The following is a 23,157-nucleotide window of genomic DNA, read 5'->3' as shown; positions in this document are numbered from 1 at the left end:
ATCCACAATGCCTTGAGAAAAGAAAAATCCAACCTTATCTCTTACATTGCTTTTTTCTTTCTGCTCTGGGAGTTCTGCAGATTCCTCATAGCCTCTTCAAGAAACAATGGAAAGATTGCACAATTCCAACCAGAGAGGCTTTGCTTCATTTGTTTGCTTAAAATGATCTCCTCAAAATTTTGCTTGAAGAATACAATCTATAATGTGTGTGTATCAAGTATCTACAATATACATATGACAGACACTATGTCCAGGTTCGGCCTAATTACATCACTTAAACCTCCCAAAAACCTTCTGAGATAGGTATTACTATTATTCACACTTTATGGATAAGGTTTAAAGACATTAAATAACTACATCCAAGTTATACAGGAAGTAAATGTTGTAACCAGGATTATAACTTAGGCTATTTGATTCTAAAGCCTAAACTTTTATCTACAATGCTAGGTATATTGCTTCTTTCAATGCCTGAAAACCACTGGTAGCACAATTCAGCTCTTCTTCTACACCTGTACAGGCCCCATAATTTCCTACCTCCAAACCTGTGATCATACTGCTTCTCCCAGAGGATCCATATTTTAGTACCAACCTCAACGAAGAACAATTGTGGATATCCTTATCTGGCCTACCCTTCTATACCCAGCTTAATCACCAGCTCTTCTTCATAACTCACTTTGCAGGTACAATCTCTCTATCCCTGAATGCCCACAATACATTGCCTAATATCCTGGTAGCACTTACCCACTTTCTACCCTATAAAAAAAATTTTTTTAACATTTATTTAATTTTCAGAGACAGAGAGCCAGTGAGGGAGGGGCAGAGAGAGAGAAAGACAGAATCCAAAGCAGACTCCAGGCTCCGAGCTGTCAGCACAGAGACTGACGCAGGGCTGGAACCCACACGAACTGTAAGATCATGACCTGGGTCGAAGTCGGACACTTAACCAACTGAGCCACCCAGGTGCCCCAAATTATTTTAAATGTACATATCTATTTGACCTAATAAAGTGTTCCTTGAGGGCAGATTCTAGGTCTGATTCATCTTTATCAGTCCCAGTACTTCAATAAAAAACATCCATTGCATACCCATTAAAATGGCAAAAATCCAATACACTGTCAACACCAAAATGCTGACATGGATGTGAGGAACTCTCATTCATTGCAGCAGGAATGCAAAATGACACAACACTTTGGGAGACAGTTTGTTTCTTATCATTTTATCCAACAATCATACTCCTTGGTATTTATCCAAAGGAACTGCAAACTGTCCACACAAAAACCTGTACACAGAGATTTATAGCAGCTTTATTTGTAATTGCCAAAGCATGGAAGCAACCAAGATGTCTTTCAATAGGTTAGTGGATAAACTGTGGCATATCCAGACCATGGAGGAAACTTAAATGAAAGAAGCCAATTTGAGAAAGCTGCATAGAATATGATTCTAACTACATGACAGTCTAAAAAGGTAAGTCTACAAAGACAGAAACAGGTCAATGGTTGCCAGAAGTTAAGGGAGGAAAAAGGGAAAACTAGGCAGAGCACAGAGGAATTTTAGGGCTGTGAAACTATTCTGCATAATACCATAATGGTGGATATACATGTCATTATATATTTGTCCAAACCCATAAAATGTACAAAATCAAGAGTAAACTCTCATGTAAACTATGGTCTTTGGGCAATAATGATATGTCAATGTAGCTTCATCAATTATAACAAATTTACCACTCTGGTTGGAGATGCTGATAGCAGGGAAGTCCGTGCATGTGCGGGACAGGGGCTATATAGAAATTCTCTACTTGCTGCTGGCTATGACTCTAAAACTACTCTAAAAAATAAAATCTATTAAAAAAGGGGGGAGGGGGAACTTCCCATCTGGTAAGAGCTCAAGAAACACTTAATTACCAAAAGAGGGAAAAAAATACATAAAATAAACCAATGCTAATGTTTATAATTATCTTTATAATTACAGATTTAATTAAGATGACCTTTATAAATTACAGAATTGAATTCTACAGAAAGGTAAAGCAAGTGGATATAAAAGTACAGGAAAAAATTATCTTGGTTTCTTATGGCTATAAATCTACTGAGAAGTAAAAGTATTCAAATTGGTATCTATGTTGAACTCTAACAGAATATTTAGAGCAGTTTAAGAAAACAAAAAGTTTATCAGCAAGCTAGACAGTATACTACTGATTTAAACTTTCTATTTAATGGAACCCAGAAACAGGTAAAATTGAATTATAAATGAAATTTATCTGTATGATTTTTTGTGCTTATTAGAAACCTCATGACAAATTCCAATAAAACTAAAATAATCTATTTCTTTATTTCATTTTTTAATTTAGGAAACTAAGGTAATACCAGTATAATAGATACAAATCATAATCATAAATAATACAAATTGCTTCCTTTAAAAAGAAAAAATAAGAGTTTAAAAAGAAAGTAAAGTACTATTTTTAAAACTTTTCAGATGAAGCAAGTCTCATTCATGTCATAATGAATCAGGTTGGTATAATGGCCTTGAGAAAAAAAGAATAGAAGATAATTTTCTATAACAATCATTTGGCCCTTTATCTGGTTACTGGTTTAGCTCAGATGTTGACCTGCCTTTAGTCAAGTATTAAAAGGCAACAAAAAACCTATTGTATTTTCTGAAAGATTTAATGTTATTTAAGTACAATTTTGAAGTCTTTTTGACATCCAGAATTTATAATTAAAGCCCTTAGGACTTTCTCACCCTTTCAAAATAAGCATACCCTGAACCAAAAGAATAATCTATTTATTATGAAACTAAGAGCAAACCTTTGAGATAATCCCTGGGGGCAAAAGGAACAAGAATTTTTATGTTTAGATTGTCATAACCACAGAAAAGAGCCTATTGTTAATGCCCTAAGAAAGTTCATCTTCATGTGTGCCCTTTCTATTGTAATTTTTATGCCATTATTCAAAATCATAGTATTTTAAAATTTTTATATTTGTGATGTTCAAAGGATTCATAATGAAATTTATTTAACAAAATGGCCAATCCCTAACTTATAAATCCTCAAACATGTACTCCTTAGCCTCCCTCCCAACTCTGTTCCTCTCACTTGAGGCCAAAGCATCTTCAATAGCACCCTTCTACCTTTAATACTGAGTTCAATCTTCTTTAAGGGCCTTCAAAATATGAACCCAATCTACTTTTTATCTGCTCCTGCTATTTCACCAATTAGCACCCCATATTCTGCATTCAGACTAGTAACTCCTCTGAGAGTAGCAAGCACTTTGATGGGCTCTGAGAGTCAGAAAAACCTATGTTCAAAATTTGGCTCCAGTATTTACTAGCAATGTGATCCTCGGCACAATACTTAACTCCCTTTACCTCTTCTCCATATGCTAAGCAGGGATAAAAATGCGTGTCTCACAGTTGTGAAAATTATACAAGATAATGGGAGTACAGCAGAAGTCTGGCACTTAGCAGGTGTCCATAAAATTAACCTTTTATACTTTTGATTAATACAGACATAGCCAATACAGGTATCACAGACATCAAACTGATCATCTTTGAAAGCATGAAAAAAACACAAAGTAGATAGCTGCTGAAACATGATTTTAAAAGGAAGTTTGATTTATACCACAACAATTAAAACAATAACACGCAACAAAGTGGTGGAGCCACAGCCTAACAAAACTTAGAAGAGCTAAAACTAGTCTTTCCTTCATTGCTTCACTCTCCACCCAACAAAACAATAAAAAATATTGCCTGTTCTCCAGTTTTTACTTTCTAGATTAATACCATATAACTGCTCAAGGTCATGAATTTTAATTCATCTTTGCCTGCTCTTTCTACTTACTTCCTTATCAAATTAGTCCTTGAATATTCTGTCTCTAAAACATCCCCTTTATCTATCCCTCCCTAACTACCTGCTCCAAGCTCTCATTATATCTCATCCAAATTGCTATAATGGCCCCTGAGAAATCGTTTCCCAGCCTCAAGGATCTCCTGTCAATATTGCACATCACTACCACACTATCCTTGCTGGCTCATTACTAGCCAGAGAATAAAATCTTACCCTGACAGTGTAGCTTGCAAAGCCCTCATTAACCCAGGTCTACTCTGTTTCTCAAGCCTCATTTCTGGTCATTCCCCATGTTCTACCTACCTATAGCATTACTTGTCCATTCTCCAACATGCTCAATACCCTTGTACCTCTGTAACTCTGTCTTTTGCTACATATGTTCTTCCATCCTCTTTCCACTGATAAACTCCTATTCCATTTTTTAAGGTCAAATTCAAATATGACCTCTTCTCTGATCAAACTATACCTCTATTTCCCAATGATGAATTAATTGTTTTGTTATCTGTATTCCCATAACACTTTACAAATAAATGCCTGTACTACTTTCCCATTAAATTATAAATATTAGTTTAAGTAATTATTTCCCCTTTAGACTCTGAACTTACAGAAGGCAAAGATCATATATGCTCATCAAGTAAAGTAGTTCAATAGAACAATTAATATTTGTTAAACTGAGCTAAAGCTCAGAAAATAAACTGTAAGTCCATGACGCTAGGCCCCAAACTTCATCAATATCTTTAAATATAATTAGAACTGCTCTTTATCCAACATGATCAAGATTAGTAGCTGATGATTTACAAAAGTCTGTTAAGGGAGGGAAACACACATACACACTCCTTAAATACTTTAACTTAAAACATATATAGTAAGGGTAGTCATTCTCTAACTTAATGACATACAACCAATGTCTAGCCTTTAATTTCTTTAATTGTTCTTTCTCTTTTTTTAAGTTTATTTATTTATTTTGAGAGAAAAAGAGACTGTGCTAGTGGGTAGATGCAGAAAGAGAAAGAGAGAGAGAGAGAGAGAGAGAGAGAGAGAGAGAATCCCAAGCAGGCTCCATGCTGCCAGTACAGAGCCCAATATGGGGCTCGAATCCACGAAGCAGTGAGATCATGACCTACGCCAAAACCAGGAGTCAGATGCTTAACAGACTGAGCCACCCAGGCACCCCTGCTTCTTTCCTGTATAAACAACACCTGTCACCTACACTGTTCAGTTTCCATTTTTTAAAGTGGAAAAAGAACTTGAGAAGCAGAATGCTTCAGGAGATTTGCAATTTTTTTCCTAACACATGAACTACTTAATTAAATTACATAATTATAAGTTTAACATAAGAAGACTTGGTTACCAATGCAAACAACTCTCAGTATATAAGTGAACTGGTGAGAGAAGTACAAAAGTGTACGTGAGGACATCTTCTAATGAACAAGGGTCATCTTCATTATGCTTTGGACATCAATCAGTACTTTTTATGGGAGGACTGGGAAATGTCAGTCACCCCAACGGATCAAGAAAGTTTCAACATACTGCAACTGAAGATAGTCTTTCATGAATACACATGATAGCAGAATCACTTTCAAATTAAATGCTCCAAGCCACAGTTTTCCTATCTGGTAAGGAAAGGACTACATATCCTATAAGCCATAATATCCAGACCTGTTCTTACTTGTCAATCCTAGCTCCCACTTCTAGACATAAACATGGTTTTACCTATGGGTCCCAGGTTATTTACATATTCAAAGTAATTCATCTCATAAAAAAAAATATCTTGGGCGCCTGGGTGTCAGCACAGGGATTCTCTGTCTCCCTCTCTCTCTGCCCCTCCCCCGTGTGTGCGTGCCCGCGCGCACTCTCTCTCTTTCTCTCTCAAAATAAATAAGCTTAAATGTGTGTGTGTGGGTGTGTGTGTGTGTGTGTGTGTATGAAATAATGGCTCAACCAGAACCTTATTCTAGAATCAAGATCCCTGCCCGCTTTCCCCACCTTCTTTGTCCATCAGTTTCTTTAGATTATCTTACCTGCCTGCTTGGACTTGTGACCATGTATTCAACTAGCTCTGTGACATAATCTCCTTTCTCTTTATTGCCTGACCAGACTGTTGACTAATGACATTGCCTTCAGAATAAACATGAGCTGGATTTCTTCCTGCTTACTACCCAACTTCCTGTCCTGTACTTAATATCTACATACAGCCAGATTTTTACATTTTCCTAGTTCTTGCAGATTTGGGGGGTGTATCTTCTCCGTCTATATCCTAACTTTTCTACTTTGCCTTGGCACTTCCAATTCCACCCCCTTTTCAACTAAAATCCAAGCCACTGATGATTGCTAACATTATATACAAAGTGCAATGAATACAATAAAAAAAGCAATGGCTCCAAGGCATTAAAAGATCCAAGAAAAAGCTTAAGTTATATTCTGTACATGCTATTTGCTATAACCTAACAAGTGAACTTAGATATTTTAGAAAAGTTTTAATTACAGTTGAAATAAAAAGATTCTCTGGGTTTTTCTTAGTTAATAAAGAAATTAAAGGCATTAGAATACTCCATTACTCAAGAGTTCAAGTTTTCTAAAAATTTTCCCCATATATAAACCTTCCAAAGAATGATCACTTTGTTATATTTATATTTTAAATATGAAATAACAGAAGTATAGTGAGAAGAGAAGAATAAAAAAGATGATTTAATTCCCTACGTCTCATTGTTATCTTCACAGTCTATAATTTTGGTAATATTTCCAAAACTATATGGAGTAATAATAATTATGGCAGCTTTAAAAAAAAAACATTAACTTTTTTTAATTGAAGTATAACAACTTCCAGTTCTTTAACATCTATGAAATCTTATTTAAGAAAGAAAAAATAATCCTTTCTTTTGATGAAAGCATCCTTTTGACTAATCACAAAAGAAAAGGCCCCCAGATTACTCTATCCTCTGATTCAAGCATAACATGAAAAACAGAATGCCACTTCAACAGTCAACTGCTTCCGACTATTTTCAAAATACTGTATGTACAGAGACATAAATGATAAACAACATATGGCTTTAGTCACCATAGACACAGTTACTAGAAATACTATTTTTTAAAAATCTGTATATTCGTTACTTGTGTTGACTTTAATGCCCCATCAACATACAGATATACAGAGATACAGTCTTTTTTCCCCAGATACAAAGTGATAAGACTTTTCCTAAAACAAAATGTTTATGACTTAAGTATGTCCTTTACTTAAGCATGCCTTCTATTTAACAAACATGATTCACATACAACTGAAAGTAAATAGGTAAAAAATGTCAGCTATCACAACAAAACTTGTTAGAGATTTTTCTGTGAGATGTTGTCTTAGGCATATAAAAGATAAAAGTACACAGGGTAGCAACCAAAAGTACAAGCATCAAAAACATACCAATTTCCTCAGACTTCAAGATGTATTACAAAGCTGTAATCATCAAGACAGTAAGGTACTGGCACAAAAACAGACACTCAGATCAGTGGAACATAATAGAGAACCCAGAAATGGACTCACAAACATATGGCCAACCAATCTTTGAAAAAGCAGGAAAGAATATCCAATGGAATAAAGGCGGTCTCTTCAGCAAGTGGTGCTGGGAAAACTGGACAGAGAGATGCAGAAAAATCAACCTGGACCACTTTCTTACACCATACACAAAAATAAACTCAAAATGGATGAAAGACCTCAATGTGACAGGAAGCCATCAAAATCCTTGAGGAAAAAGCAGATAAAAACCTCTTTGACCTCAGCCGCAGCAACTTCTTACTCAACATGGCTCCGGAGGCAAGGGAAACAAAAGCCAAAATGAACTATTGGGACCTCATCAAAATAAAAACCTTCTGCAAAGTGAAGGCAACAATCAGCAAAACTAAAAGACAACTGACAGAATGGGAGAAGACATTTGCAAACGACATATCAGATAAAGGGTTAGGACCCAAAATCTATAAAGAACTTATAAAACTCAACACCCAAAAAAATAAATAATCCAGTGAAGAAATGGGCAAAAGACATGAATAGACACTTCTCCAAAGAAGACATCCAAATGGCCAACCGACACATGAAAAAATGCTCAACGTCACTCATCATCAGGGAAATACAAATCAAAACCACAATGAGATACCACCTTATACCTGTCAGAATGGCTAACATTAACAACTCAGGCAACAAAAGATGTTGGCAAGGGTGCGGAAAAAGAGGATCTCTTATGCACTGCTGGTGGGAATGCAAACTGGTGCAGCCACTCTGGAAAACAGTATGGAGGTTCCTCAAAAAATGAAAAACAGATCTACCATACGACCTAGCAATTGCACTACTAGGTATTTATCTAACGGATACAGGTGTGCTATTTCAAAGGGGCACATGCACCCCAATGTTCACAGCAGCACTATCAACAATAGCCAAAGTATGGAAAGAGCCCAAATGTCCATCGATGGATGAATGGATAAAGTAGATGTGGCATATATATACAATGGAGTATTACTCAGCAATCAAAAAGAATGAAACTTGCCATTTGCAACTATGTGGATGGAACTAGAGGGTATTATGCTAAGCGAAATTAGAGAAAGACAAATTCATATGACTTCACTCATAGGAGGACTTTAAGTTACAAAACAGATGAACATTAGGGAAGGGAAGCAAAAGTAATATAAAAACAGGGAGAGGGACAAAATATAAAAGACTCTGAAATATAGAGAACAAACAGAGTTGGGGGGGGAATGAGCTAAATGGGTAAGGGGCTTAAGGAATCTACTCCTGAAATCACTGTTGCACCATGTACTAACTAACTTGGATGTAAATTAGAAAAAATTAATAAATTACAGAAAGTAAAAAAAAAAAAAAACAACATACCAATTTCTTCCACTTCTTCCAGAAAATCATTATATTCTCTTAGACTAGGAAAGTCTTCTTCTCTTTTATTGTATCTTTAAGAAAAAAAAAAAAAAAATCAACACATTACATATCCCTTGTTTTCAATATTATCTAATCAGTTTGTTTCTTCTTACCTATTTTATTCATGATACATAGAAAAGGATTGCTTACTAAATAAAACACTGTTTTCTTGACACCGTGTTTGTAATTAGACCAAAAATGTCGTTCTTAAATTCTTATCACTACAAAGGCAGAATAGAATCAAAAGAGAAAGATAAAATATGTTAAATTCCTCTAAAACTTATGGAAAATAAAGAAAAAGAAATTAGGAACCTTATTTACTTGTTATAAATTAATTTGCTAACTTTCAGAAAGCTAAAGATTAATTCAAAAGACACCTTCCTATTTTTCATGACAACTATAGTCTAAAGAATACTAGAGCATAGAATTCTGTAAGTATTGTAATGTACCTGTAAAGAATTAGAAAAACTATAAGGGATCAATAAAAAATAAGAATCTAAAAGAGACTCTCAGAGGTAATACAAATAACAAGAGCAACCGGGGGCATTAAGGAAGTAACACAGATTAAATACCTAGAAAGATGCTGCTAAAACACTGGTGACCTAGGTTGAAACATACACCACCAAAAATATCATATATATATATATATATATATATAAAGCATATATATTAAATATATTAAATATAATATATTGTAAATATATTTATTTAAATACATATATTTAAATATATTTAAGTAAATATGTTTAAATATGATATTTAAATATGTATTTAAATATTATATGTAGATAAATTAAATATATTCTATTTACATATTCTTTAAACTTCAAAAATAATCAGGTGACTTTTAATAAAAGGACAGATAAAATAAAACCCAAAACTATTCACAAAGAGTAAAAACTAAATTATAAATGAAAAAAAATATTAAAAATAAATACATATGTCCATACATAAAGATAGATATTAAAACAAATTACAACACATTATATAACAGCCTTCAAATCTCTATTATTTATTTTTAATTTTTTTTAATGCTTATTTATTTTTGAGAGACACAGAATGCAAGTGGGTTAGAGGCAGAGAGAGAGGGAGACACAGAATCCGAAGCAGGCTCCAGGTTCCAAGCCATCAGCACAGAGCCCGATGTGGGGCTCGAACTCACAGAGCTGTGAGATCATGACCTGAGCCAAAGTCAGACGCTCAACCAACTGGGCCACCCAGGCGCCCCCTTCAAATCTCAATTTAAACATGATATCAGTGACCTACACCAATACTGTCACTAACTTCATAGTATTTTTCTCAATTCATAGTCACATAGTTGTTTAGCTTGCCTGTCTTATTATCTACCTCCATGCTATCCTATACTACTATACTGTAAGCCTTATGAGGGCAAGGTTCATAGCTATTTCACTCATTTCCACCTAGTACCTAAAATGCATAACACAGTGTTTGCACACAGTAGGTACTCAATATATGTTAACTAAATTAAAAAATATATAGTAAATATATAAATTGTAAAGCCATCAATCCAGAGGATCTACACTTCTCTAACAAAGGCTAGATAAATATTACTGAGTTCTCTTAGAACTTAATCAATTTCTGTTGAACAAACGCATAGATGAATTTATACTTATTCACTTGCCAAACTGTCCACATTTCCATCAATAAATAATTATATCAATTACTTAAATAATTGTTAAAGTCCTCTTTGTATATCCAAACAATATTTACATTTTTAGCACTTTTTTCCGAATCTCAACCTCCTTGTCCACAGTAGGATCTTCAAAGAGTTGTACCCTAAAGTTGCTCTTTCTAAGTGGAGTGCCACATTCAGGACAGTTTCCAGCTCCTCTCATAAATAGTAAATCCACACAACTTTCACACCTGAAAGAGAAAATACAAGACAACCTTTAAGTCAGTACTCAAATCCACAACAATATTATATAGTTTGTTTTTTGTTGTTTGCTCTGGTGGTTTTTTGGTTGAGTGTGTTTTTTCCCCGGGGGGGGGGGGGGTGGTAGTCAGAGATAGGAAAATTAATCATTGCTACTTAAAGCTCTCACAAAAAAATCTTTTAGAAAATATTTATTTTCATTTAGAGCTTACTTTTCTGACATAGGTATCCTTAAGGGTATCAGTTTCATTTTACACATTAAACAAATTTACAAATTAAAACAAATGGAGTTGAGGGGCGCCTAGGTGGCTCAGTCGGTTAAGCATCCGACTTCACAGCTCAGGTCACGATCTCAAGGTTTGTGAGTTGGAGCCCGGGGTTGGGCTCTGTGCTGTCAGCTCAGAGCCTGGAGCCTGCTTTGGATTCTGTGTCTCCCTCTCTCTCTGCCCCTCCCCCACTTGTGCTTGCTCTCACGCTCTCGTGCTCACTCTCTCAAAAATAAATAAAATGTAAAAAAAAAAAAAAAAAAAAAAAAACATTAAAAAAAATGGAGTTGGGGGCTAGGCGGATTCAGAGGTAGCAGATAGGAAAAAGTCAAAGAGGCGTGTAAAAGAGCGGTCTGTGGTCACCTCCATTCCAGTGCCACTCCTAGACCTAGGCAAGAAAAGCCTAGGTCAGAAGCCTAGGCTCTGCATACCACAATCACTAAAACAAAGACTTTTTTTTCTTTTAGCCTTGTAAAGAAGGTTTTTTTGAAAGTTCAGGAAGCAAGTGAGCAAGTGGGAATTACAAGGGAGAGGTGCTAGCTGAAAGAGGTCTCCCCACCCCAGCCCTGCCCCAGGCCAAAGGATAAGGTGACTGTGCCACAGTATCCACGGAGAAAGGAAAAAATCACAACTTCTGCCCTGAGAAATCACAGAAGGAATGTTTCCTCATAAAAACTTTAATCAGTTAAGGTTGGCTGCCCCAAATCCACCAAGAAGGACTGCCTAGTTAAGCCACGTGTCCCAGATACCTGCATTCCCTGCTCTCTTCTCGGGTAGTGCAATCTGGGGAAGACCTGAGAATTTCCTGAAAGCCTTGAGTTACAAAAACAAGGACTTAAAGAGGTTAACCTCTCTGTACTGGATTCCTAGGGAGTTGACAGGATCAGTTCACATACTGTTTTTGATGGGTCCAGGCACCACTCAACCATCCCTGCTCTGCCCCAAGTCATCCATGCTACTAATCAGACTAGCAAGTAGAAAGGCTGGCTAGGAGAAGAGAACAACAGTTCCTTTAGCCTCTGGGTCTTGAGGATGCCAGCCCTTGAGAAGTGGGCAGCATGGATGTGTAGCTTGATCCTTAACTTATAAATACTTAAACATTTTGATATTCATTTCTCCAGTTGTAATCTTGCCAAACTCCACATAGGTTAGGACGACACCAGCCCTAATCACTCCTTTCTTAGCATTATCTGAAATTATTTATGTGTTGATTTTCTGTAACTTCTACTAGGATATAATATACATTTCATGACAGCAGGAATCTGGACTATTGTTCTCTATCCCCAGTGCCTGACAAATACTAAGTACTCAATAAACTACACATAATTAAAAAAATGAATATAAGAGGGGAAAACAGAAATTCTAGTGAAAAAGGTAAATGTTTATTTCTTCCAGGTATGTGGCTGACTTGTAGAGAAAGCTAAATGAGAAGAATGACACAGGGTAGTAAGAATTTTTAAGGTTGGTTACTAGTAAAATACTAGCACTGACTTTGTGTATTTCTTCTATCTTAATGGTGCCATCAAATATTAGAGGGAAAAAAAATCCTGAAAGAACAAGTTCACAACTGTCATTATCTAGATCAACAAATCCCCAGAAAATTCACTTTGGGATTCAGAAGATTGGGAGTGGTGCATTTCCCCTAATGTTTGTGGTTAAAGAAAATTAAATCCAACTGCATAAGATGAAAATGAGCACACTTTAAAAATATATTGACTAAAGATATTGATAAGCAAGGAGCCATCTAAAACACTCAAAACTATCAACACAAATAATATTCTATATGTCAAGGTCTTATAGAGTAGATTCAGTTGATAATTCACTTAACAAGGCAATACAAAAAACTTTAATATTTCTAAAAGTCATACTGCATATAAGTTACATTATTTGTTTCATGATCAATTTTACATCTCTATTTTTTAAAAATACACCTTAAAGGGTGCCTGGTGGCTCAGCTGGTTAAGTGTCTAACTCTTGGTTTCACATCAGGTCATGATCTTGGTTGGGTGAGGTGAGGGGTGAGGAGTCTGCCTGAGATTCTCTTTCTCCCTCTGCCCCTCCCCTGCTCACGCATACTCTCACTTAAAAAAAAAATTAAAAATCTGCCTTAAATCATAAGGATTTCTACAGTATTTGAGAATTTTTAAAATAATTTATTTTCCTATAAGTCTTCCCCTCCCAATTTTAACTGCTGAAAACACAAATAACTCTCTTTTTAAAGCTAAAAGATAGAAGCATACAGAGAAAAAAACTGAAAACTCTACCTCATTCTGTTCTATATCACACTTCCCACAGATAACATAACTACTTTAGGTGTAGAGTTTATGTGACCAATTTTTTTCTATATTTATAAAATACATATTTACAAAGTTTTTATATGAAACCAGTCATATATATTAAAAGAAAAAAAAAACAGAAGAAAAAGTTGGTAATTGCTAGTTCACTTCATCTGGCAACAGAACAACCAAAGCAGCAGTATGCGATCAAGCTTTGGCCTCCAAGAGTGCAAGAAAGTTTTTCATACAAAATTTCCTATTTTTCAGAGTACAGGAAAATTTGCTGGAAAAGCCCAAATCCCCAGTCATTACCCATTCCCAAAGATAGCATTATGATTTTCTCTTGTTTTTGAAAAACAGAATGGTGCCCACCTTCTTTTCTCTCTAAACAACTTATTTTTTTTTTTTAATGTTTATTTAATTTTGAGAGAGAGTGTGAGTGAGCAGGGGAGGGGCAGAGAGAGAGGGAGACAGAGGATCAGAACCAGGCTTTGTGCCGACAGCAGACAGCCCGATGCTGGGCTGGAACTCACAAACATCGAGATCATGACCTGAGCTGAAGTCATATGCTCAACTGACTAAGCTACCCAGGTGCCCCTAAACAACTTATTTTTAGATTTTATTTTCTTATATCAATAGTTAGCTGCTTATATTCCTTTGTCAAGACTTTTTATCTGACTTATTTCCTTTAATTTTTCAAGAGGAATTATATTCCATGTAGAATTTCAGTAATTATTAAAATAGATTAAGGGACACATGGGTGGGTGGCTCAGCTGGTTGAACAACCAACTCTTGATTTCAACTCAGGTCATGATCCCAGAGTCATGGGATCAAGCCCCACATCAGGCTCTACATGGAACCTACTTGGGATTCTATCTCTCTCCTTCTGTCCCTCTCCCCCACTCTCATGCTCACTCGCTCTCTCTCTCTCAAATAAAAAATTTTTTTTTATTTTAAATAGAATTAACTGACTTAGAAAAAGGTAAATAATCACAAATTTTGTATTTAAGACTTTCTTGGAAGTAATCTAGTTTTATCAGGACTTTCCATTCTTCTTTAGCTCACTGACTTCCTGAAACAACTCCAAACAGAAGTCTATGGTCTTGAAAGATAAACAAGTGATAACTTCTGTTAAAGAAAAATTTTATCCCTATAATAAATTATTCCTTAAACCCATGTGTACTGAACTCTATAGGGTAGGAGCTAGATATTAAGGGAATTTTTTCTCTCAAAATATGCTGCCTAACTAGAACCTGTAAATAACTTTTCTGTAACCTAAAGGTTACATTGTTATGTATAATCTTATACCTAAAAGGGAATTCATAATCTTATCTATTCCAAAGCTTGAGGGAAAAAACTATTGCAACAAAGTGTTTTGGGAGTCAAATAAAGAATTCATCCATAAAAATAGAAGGATGGCCTGGAAGAGCACATGTTAAAACATTATAAACTTCTCCCTACAAACTCTGGGGAATACAGCTTATTCTCAAAATTAAAAAGAAAAATTATGTTCACCCATTTTTTTCACTGTCTTAGAATTCAAAATAACCATTCAATCTTCTGTTGGCTATTACCATTTAGCACAGCAATTTATAACTAACAAGCTATACCATTTAGCACAACAATTTATAACTAACAAGTAAATAATATAAGGCACAAATTCAAATAGGACATTTAAGCCCATTTTGAGCCAGAAAAATCGAGCTATACACAGAGGATAAGGAAAGAGCTAGTAATTTAGTAAGCTGTGACAAGAAAACACGAGCCCCCCCCCCCACCAAAATGGGTTTTTGTGCCCCCCTTACAAACAGCAAGGATCATGGAATACGTTTAATTTCCCTTTTTGCCCTCCTGCCAGTAAACTCCTAAGCCAAATTTAAATGCTCTGTTGAAAAACACTGTATATGTTTTCTAGAAAAAGGGTGGAAAAGAATGAAGGAAGTCAAAGATAATATGCATTAGGCATCTTATGATGTACATATGACTGTCCTTACTATACAGATGAGGTCACTGAGCACTGGGGAGTCAAATAGCTGGCTTAAAATCATGTAACTAGCAAGAATTGACCTTGGTCTGCTTCACATTCCACATTTTCTCTTTCACTCTTACTCTTAACAATGATGTAAGTAACAATCCCCAGTGTCTACCTTTAGCCCAAACATACCTTCTGAGTTCCTATTAGACACTGCCTATTGCACACTTCCTATCTGACATCCCACAGCTACATTTTTTTACTTAGAAAAAAAAAATTCCCTCAAACTCAATATATCCGAAACCAGTATCCTTCATTCTACGAGGGATACAAAGAGAGTAACACCAACTTGTACGTAAAGGCTTATAATATAGTGGTCAAAACAGAAAAGAAGAAACAAAACTGTAATAAAGGTATACTCTGAATACTACTACCATAAGCTCTCGGCCAATAAGCAACAGGTGAACAAATTACACTCTACACTCTTGACCACTATTAACACATCACACTCCAAATGCTCCAAGCCAATGACAGTTCCAAAAGTACTATCCTGAGTCTAGTATTTCCTGAAATACATGGACTCTACTTATTGCCACTGATGAACAGTTTTGAACTAGAATAGCCAAAAAGTTTGTGGAGATGATAGTATTGATGTTGAGATCCAAGTTTTGCAGAGGCTCAATGCCCCTTCAAACATATGGTTGAAGAAACAGAGTGAAGGTCAATTAGAAATTGAAAGAAGGGGCGCCTGGGTGGCGCAGTCGGTTAAGCGTCCGACTTCAGCCAGGTCACGATCTCGCGGTCCATGAGTTCGAGCCCTGCATTGGGCTCTGTGATGACCACTCAGAGTCTGGAGCCTGCTTCGGATTCTGTGTCTCCCTCTCTCTCTGACCCTCCCCGGTTCAGGCTCTGTCTCTGTCTCAAAAATAAATAAACATTAAAAAAAAAAAAGTGAAGAAAGAACGGGGCACCTGGGTGGCTCAGTCAGTTGAGCCTCAGACTTCAGCTCAGGTCATGATCTCACGGTTCGTGGGTTCGAGCCCCACGTCGGGCTCTGTGCTGCCAGCTCAGAGCCTGGAGCCTGCCTCGGATTCTGTGTCTTCCACTCTCTCTGCCCCTCCCCTGCTAATGCTCTGTCTCTCCCTCTGTCTCAAAAATAATTAAAAAAATGAAAAAAAATTAAAAAGAAAAAAAGTGAAGAAAGAATACTTTATCAGACAAATATTGGAAAACATTTTTGCCAAAAGACCTGTCTTGTAGGAAGTGTTTTAAAAAAGTTCTTTAGAGGGGCGCCTGGGTGGCGCAGTCGGTTAAGCATCCGACTTCAGCCAGGTCACGATCTCGCGGTCCGCGAGTTCGAGCCCCGCGTCGGGCTCTGGGCTGATGGCTCAGAGCCTGGAGCCTGTTTCCGATTCTGTGTCTCTCTCTCTCTGCCCCTCCCCCGTTCATGCTCTGTCTCTCTCTGTCCCAAAAATAAATAAAAACGTTGAAAGAAAAAAAAAAATTTTTAAAAAGTTCTTTAGAGAAATAAAAATAATGAGTCAGAAACGCAGATCTACATTAAGAAAGAACACTTGAGAAAAAAATAAGTGAAGATAAAATAATAACTTCATTTTTATTATTAATCTAACAAATAAGATGTAGTTCAAACTAATAACATATTTGATTATATAAATTTCTATATAGAGATGCATGTATATATGCCTACGTATGATTATATATAAGTGAAATGAATGACACTGATGATACAAGAAATAGGAGGGAGGAACTATTTTGTTATTATAAGGCTCTCACACTACTGAGCAGTGGTATGGTATTTTTTGCCAGTGGATTTGGATTAGTTATAAATGTATATTGCAAACTCTAGGACAGCTACTACCAAAGTACAAAAAGAAGACTGATGTGCTAAAAAGAGAAAATGGAATCACATAAAGTGCCCATTTAAAACCACAACAGAGGCTGAGAAGATGGTGGAGTAAGAGGACCCTAAGCTCACCTCATCCGATGAATGTAACTAGATAACACTCACACCAGCATAAATAACCCAAAAAACAACCCAGACTGGCAGAACAAACTCCATAATTAAAGGTAGAGAAGAATGTAATTTTTATCTTTGTTCCTTCATAAGTGAGATGTTATTTACCCCTTCTGGCATCATTTTTTCTTTATCTTTAATTTTCTGTAATTTGCTAATGATATGCCTAGGTGTGGATTTTGGGGGGCATTTGTCCTCCTTGTTCTCTGAGCTTTTTGGATCTTTGGCCACATCAAATAGGATAGGAAGGGCAGAGAAATGTTGGGGAGCAAAACTGACTGCTGACATCTAGGGGTTAGGGGGAAAGCTGCCCACAGAAAGAGGAGTGAGAAACAGACTATCACACCAAAGAGCCCCCTCCAGGAACACAAATCCCCATAAAACTTAGCTTTGAAAACAAATTTCATGTGTTCTATTTTTTTATGTTTTATTTTTTTTTTTTTTTTAGTAATCTCTACACCCATAATTGGGGCTCGAACTCAAGACCCCTTGGTCAAGAGTTTGATGCTCTTCCAAATGAGTCAGCCAGGTGCCCCTCCTGGTCAGGTCCCTACAACCAGAAGGACCTAAAACCAGAAATTTTAAAAATCAGCAAGCTCAGTTCTGGGAGAGCCCAAAGGGCATAACAAACTGAGTTCCCACCCTGAAAGAGACAACACTACAAACTGCCACGGAAGATACAGTGTAGAATCAGCAGTTTGCAAAATGCCTGTGGCATACTGGAGTGAGAGCTATTTACTCATCTCAGAGGTATCCGGAGGGGTAGGGATCACAGGAAGACCCCTCCAGGAACAAAGAAGCTGTCAGGCACCTTTTTCCACCTCTGCCCCTCAGCATTAACACACAACCACCAACAGGAACAAGCAGGCCAGCACTCACTACCTAACTTGCTTACAAGCCCCACCCTGCCGTGCTTCAACAAATCAGCCCTTTCCGGTCATGCTTGCCTCAGTCCCTGTGCTATCGGTACCTCCCATCCCTCCACCAAGAAGATCTGTGCAAACCTTGCCACCACCACATCTCCCAACAAGCTCTGCGGGCCCTCTGTCCTGGCAGCCAGAGTGGTGCACAATCTTGTTAAAATTGCCCACCCTGAGGAAGCAGTCGCAGGTCTCATCTCCCAGGCCAACCTGTGCATCCTGTTAAAACTGTACACTCCACCCCAGCTAGGGACAAAACCCCAGCTAAAACAAGCAAAGCTTTACATCCTCTGCAGATCACTTCACTGAAGGATAAAGCAGCCAGGACACAACAGCAGGCACACACAACACACATAGGAGACACCCCTAAAGCACCAGGTTCTAGGAAACAAGACACGATACACTACAGGGCACTACAAAACCTCTTCTTCATAAGGCTATTACTTTCAAGAGCAGAATTAGCTGACTTTCCTAACACAGAGAAATAGGCACAGACAGAAACAAAATGAAGAGGCAGAGGAATATCTCCTAAATGTCACAAGTCCAGAGGTCCTGTGGCTCTGGACCACAGCCAAGAGATGCAAGCAAAATGGATATAAATAATATACCTAATAGAGTAATGAGAAAAGAGTGGAGGACAACAGTAAGACCCTCAACAAAGAGATAAAAAAAAAATCAGAGATGAAGAACACAATAAATGAAATTAAAAATACATTAAATGAAATAAATGGCCAGCTAGAGGAAGTAGAGAAATGAATCAGAAACCTGGAAGACAAAGGAATGGAAAGTAATCAAGCTGAGCAGGTGAAAGAAAGAAATTATGCAAAATGAGAATAGACTTAAGGGAACTGAATGACTCCATCAAGCATAATAACATTCTCGTTATAGGGATCCTAGAAGGAGAAGAGAGACAAAGTGGGCAGAAAAGTTATTTGAAAAAATAATAGCTGAAAACTTCCATAATGTGGGAAAGGAGACATATATACAGATCCAGGAGGCAGAGATGCCCCAACAACAATCAACCCAAGAAGGTCCACACCAAGACACACAGTGATTAAAATGGTAAAAAAAAAAAAAAAAAGGCAGGGTGCTGGGGCTGTGTAGGCACCTGGATGGCTCAGTCATTTGAGTTTCCTATTTTGGCTCAGGTCACAATCTCATGGTTTGTATAAGTTTGAGCCTCACATTGGACTCACTGCTGTTAGCACAGACCCAGCTTTGGATCCTCTGTCCCCCTCTCTCTGCCCCTCCCCTGCTTTCACTCTTTCAAAAATAAACATTTAAAAAATAAAATAAAATAAAATAAAATAAAATAAAATAAAATAAAATGGTAAAAAAAAAAAGTAGTGATAAAGAAAGAATTTGAGGGGCACCTGGGTGGCTCAGTCAGTTAAGCATCCAACTCTTGATCTCAGCTCAGGTCATGATCTCACAGTTGCACTGACAGTGCAGAGCCTGCTTGGGCCTCTCTCTCTCCTTCTCTCTCTCTGCTCCCCTCCTGCTCGCTCACGCGCTCTCTCTCTCTCTCTCTCTCTCTCTCTCTCTCTCTCTCAAAACAAATAAACTTTATCGAAGAAGAAGAAGAAGAGGAGGAAGGGGGCAGGGGGAAGAAGAGAAGAAAGAATTTAAAAAGCAGCAAGAGAAAAGAACACAGTTACAAACAAGGGAAACCCCAAAAGGCTATCAGTGGATTTTTCAGCAGAAATTTTGCAGGTCAGTAGGGAGTAGCAGGATATGCTCAAAGTGCTGAAAGAAAAAACTCTGGAGCCAGAATACTCTATCCAGCAAGGCCATCATTCAGAATAGAAGGAGAGAGAGAATTTCTCAAACAAAAGTTAAAGAAGTTCATGACCACTAAACCAGCCCTACAAGAAATGTTAAAGGGGATTGAGTAAAAAAAAAAAAAGACCACAAGTAAGGGTATGAAAAGTAGAAAACACAAAAACAGTAAATAAGTGTATCTGTAAAAATCAGTCAAGGGTTCACAAAATAAAAGGGTGTAAAATATGACACCATATACTTAAAATGTGAAGAGGAAAAAGAATGGGCTAAAACTTAAGTGACCATCACCATCATATAGACTATTATATGCAGAAGATGTTATATATAAACCAAATGATAACCCCAGATCAAAAATCACTGATATGCAAAAAATAAAAAAGAAAGGAATCAAAGTATATCACTAAAGAAAGTCAGCAAAACATTAAAGAGACGCAAGAGAAGGAACAGAGAAAAACTACAAAAACCACCACAAAATAAGTAACAAATGGGCAATAAATACATATCTATCAATAATTACTTAGAATATAACTGGACTAAACACTCCAATTAAAAGACATAAGGTAACAGAATGGAATAAAAAAACAAAAAGATACAATCTATATGCTGCCTACAAGAGACCCTTCTCAGACCTAAAGACATATGCAGATTGAAAGTGAGGAGATGGAGGGGAGCCTGGGTGGCTCAGTCAGTTAAGCATCAGACTTCGACTCAGGTCATGGTCTCATGGTCTGTGAGTTTGAGCCCTGCACTGGGTTCTGTGCTGCCATCTCAGAACCTGGAGCCTGCTTTGGATTCTGTGTCTCCCTCTCTCTCTGCACCTCCCGTGCTCACACTCTGTCACTCTCTCTGTCTCAAAAATAAATATTTAAAAAAATTAAAAACAAAACAAACAAAAAGTGAGGGGATGGAGAAACATTTATCAGGCAAATGGATGTCAAAAGAAAGTTGAGGTAGCAATACTTATATCAGACAAGATACAGTTCATTTTTTTTAATTTATATATTTATTTTGACAAAGAGTGAGCACACATGCATGAATAGCAGGGGGGCAGAGAGAGAGGGAGAGAGAGAATCCCAAGCAGGCTCCATGCTCAGCAAGAAGCCCAACGCGGGACTTGATCTCACAACAGCAAGATCAGGACCTGAGCCAATACCAAGAGTCAGATGTTTAACCGACTGAGCCACCCAGGCCCCCCTAGACTCTTTAAAACAAAGACTATAACAAGAGACAAAGGAAGGACACTATATAATAATAAAGCAGACAATCCAACAAGAAGATATAACAATTATAAATATTTTATGCACCCAACATGCAAGCACCCAAATACAAAAAACAATTAAAAACAAACATAAAGGAACCAATCAATAATAATGCAGTAATAGTATGGAACTTTAACACCCCACTTCCATCGATGGACAGGTCATCCACACAGAAAATCAACAAGTAAACAATGGCTTTGAATGACACCCTGGAACAGATGCATTTAACAAATATATTCATAACATTCCACCCTAAACAGCATAATACACATTCTTTTCAAATGCACAAAAAACATTCTTCAGAATAGATCACACAAAGGCCACAAAACAAGCCTCAACAAATTTTAAAAGACTGAAGGCATACAATGCATCTTTTCTCACCACAAATGCTATGAAACTAGAAATCAAGCACAAGAAAAAATCCAGAAAGTGCATAAATACATGGAGGTTAAACAGCATGCTACTAAACAATGAATGGGTCAACCAAGAAATCAAAGAAGAAATTAAATATTACATGTAGAGAAATAACAGTGAAAACATACTGGTCCAAAATCTCTGGAATGTAGCAAAAGAAGTCTAAGATGGAAGTTTATAGCAATATATGCCTAGTTTAAAAACCAAGAAGGGGTGCCTGGGTGGCTCAGTCGGTTAAGTGTCCGACTTCGGCTCAGGTCATGATCTCGCAGTCCGTGGGTTTGAGCCCTGCGTCGGGCTCTGTGCTGACAGCTCAGAGCCTGGAGCCTGTTTCAGATTCTGTGTCTCCCTCTTTCTCTGACCCTCCCCTGTTCATGTTCTCTCTCTCTCTGTCTCAAAAATAAATAAATGTTAAAAATAAAAATTAAAAAAAAAAATAAAAACCAAGAAAATCTCAAACAACCTAACCTTACACCTAAGGGAGCTAAAAAAACAAAACCCCAAACCAGGAGAAGGAAGGAAATAATAAGAGCTATTGAAATAAATGATAAGGAAACTAAAACAAAACACACACATAGATCAATGAAACTAGGAGCTGGTTCTTTGAAAAGACCAATGAGAAAGGAAGGAAGGAAGGAAGGAAGGAAGGAAGGAAGGAAGGAAGGAAAACAGGACTCAAATAAAATCACAAACAAAAGAGGAGAAAGAAAAACTGAACCACGGAAATACAAAAGATTATTATACCAACAAATTGTACAACCTAGAAGAAATAAACAAATTCCCAGAAGCTATATAAACTACCTATATAAACTATCAAAATTGAAGCAGGAAGAAATAGAAACTTTGAATAGACTGATTACCAAAAATGAAATTGAATCAGTAATCAAATAAATCCCAATAAACCAAAGTCCAAAACCAGATGGCTTCAAAGATGAATTCTACCAAACATTTAAAGAAGAGTTAACACCTATTCTTTTCAAACTACTCCAAAAAGTAGAAAAGAAAGGAAAACTTCCAAGTTCTATGAGGCCAACATTACCCTGATACCAAAACCAAACAAAGAATGCCACAATAAAGGAAACCTACAGGCCTGTATCTTGGATGAACATCGCTGCAAAAATCCTAAACAGAATACCAGCAAAACCATATCCAACAATACATTAAAAAATAATAATAATTCACCACAATCAAGTGGGCTTTATTTTCAGGATGCAAGGGTAGTTCAATAAGTACAAATCAATGTGATATATCAATAACAGAGAAAGAATAAAAAGCATACAATCATTTCAATAGATGCAGGAAAAGCATTTGACAACATATAACATCTATTCATGTCATCTATTCATGACAAAAACCCTCAACATGGTGGGTGTAGAGGGAAGACACCTCAACATAATAAAGGCCTTATGAGGAAAAACCCAAAAGCAAAAAACAAAAGCAAAAAGCATACTCAATCGGGAAAAATAGAGCTTTTCCCCTAAAGTCAAGAACAAGACAAAGATGTCCACTCTCACTACTTTTCATTCAACACAGTTCCATAAGTATGAGCCACAGCATACAACAAAAAGAAATAAAAGGCAACCAAACTGATA

The 23,157-nt window shown here is 36.8% G+C and overlaps 1 protein-coding gene across 2 annotated transcripts in view; it reads right to left on the bottom strand.

The window, feature by feature from the left end:
- The window catches only part of MNAT1 (MNAT1 component of CDK activating kinase), a 216,098-nt gene that overhangs the window by 144,627 nt on the left and 48,314 nt on the right, over positions 1-23,157 (bottom strand). For both annotated transcript variants that reach the window (XM_047860983.1, XM_047860981.1), the window contains 2 exons: positions 10,479-10,631; positions 8,706-8,779 (listed from right to left, as the gene is read on the bottom strand). In XM_047860983.1, coding sequence (XP_047716939.1) covers positions 8,706-8,779; positions 10,479-10,603 — 199 coding nt within the window. In that variant the 5' untranslated portion in view covers positions 10,604-10,631. The remainder of the gene's footprint in view (positions 1-8,705; positions 8,780-10,478; positions 10,632-23,157) is intronic.

The sequence above is a fragment of the Prionailurus viverrinus genome, chromosome B3 (genome assembly GCF_022837055.1).
Source record: "Prionailurus viverrinus isolate Anna chromosome B3, UM_Priviv_1.0, whole genome shotgun sequence".
Taxonomy (NCBI): Eukaryota; Metazoa; Chordata; class Mammalia; order Carnivora; family Felidae; genus Prionailurus; species Prionailurus viverrinus.
This window is presented reverse-complemented; position numbering and strand designations above follow the sequence as displayed.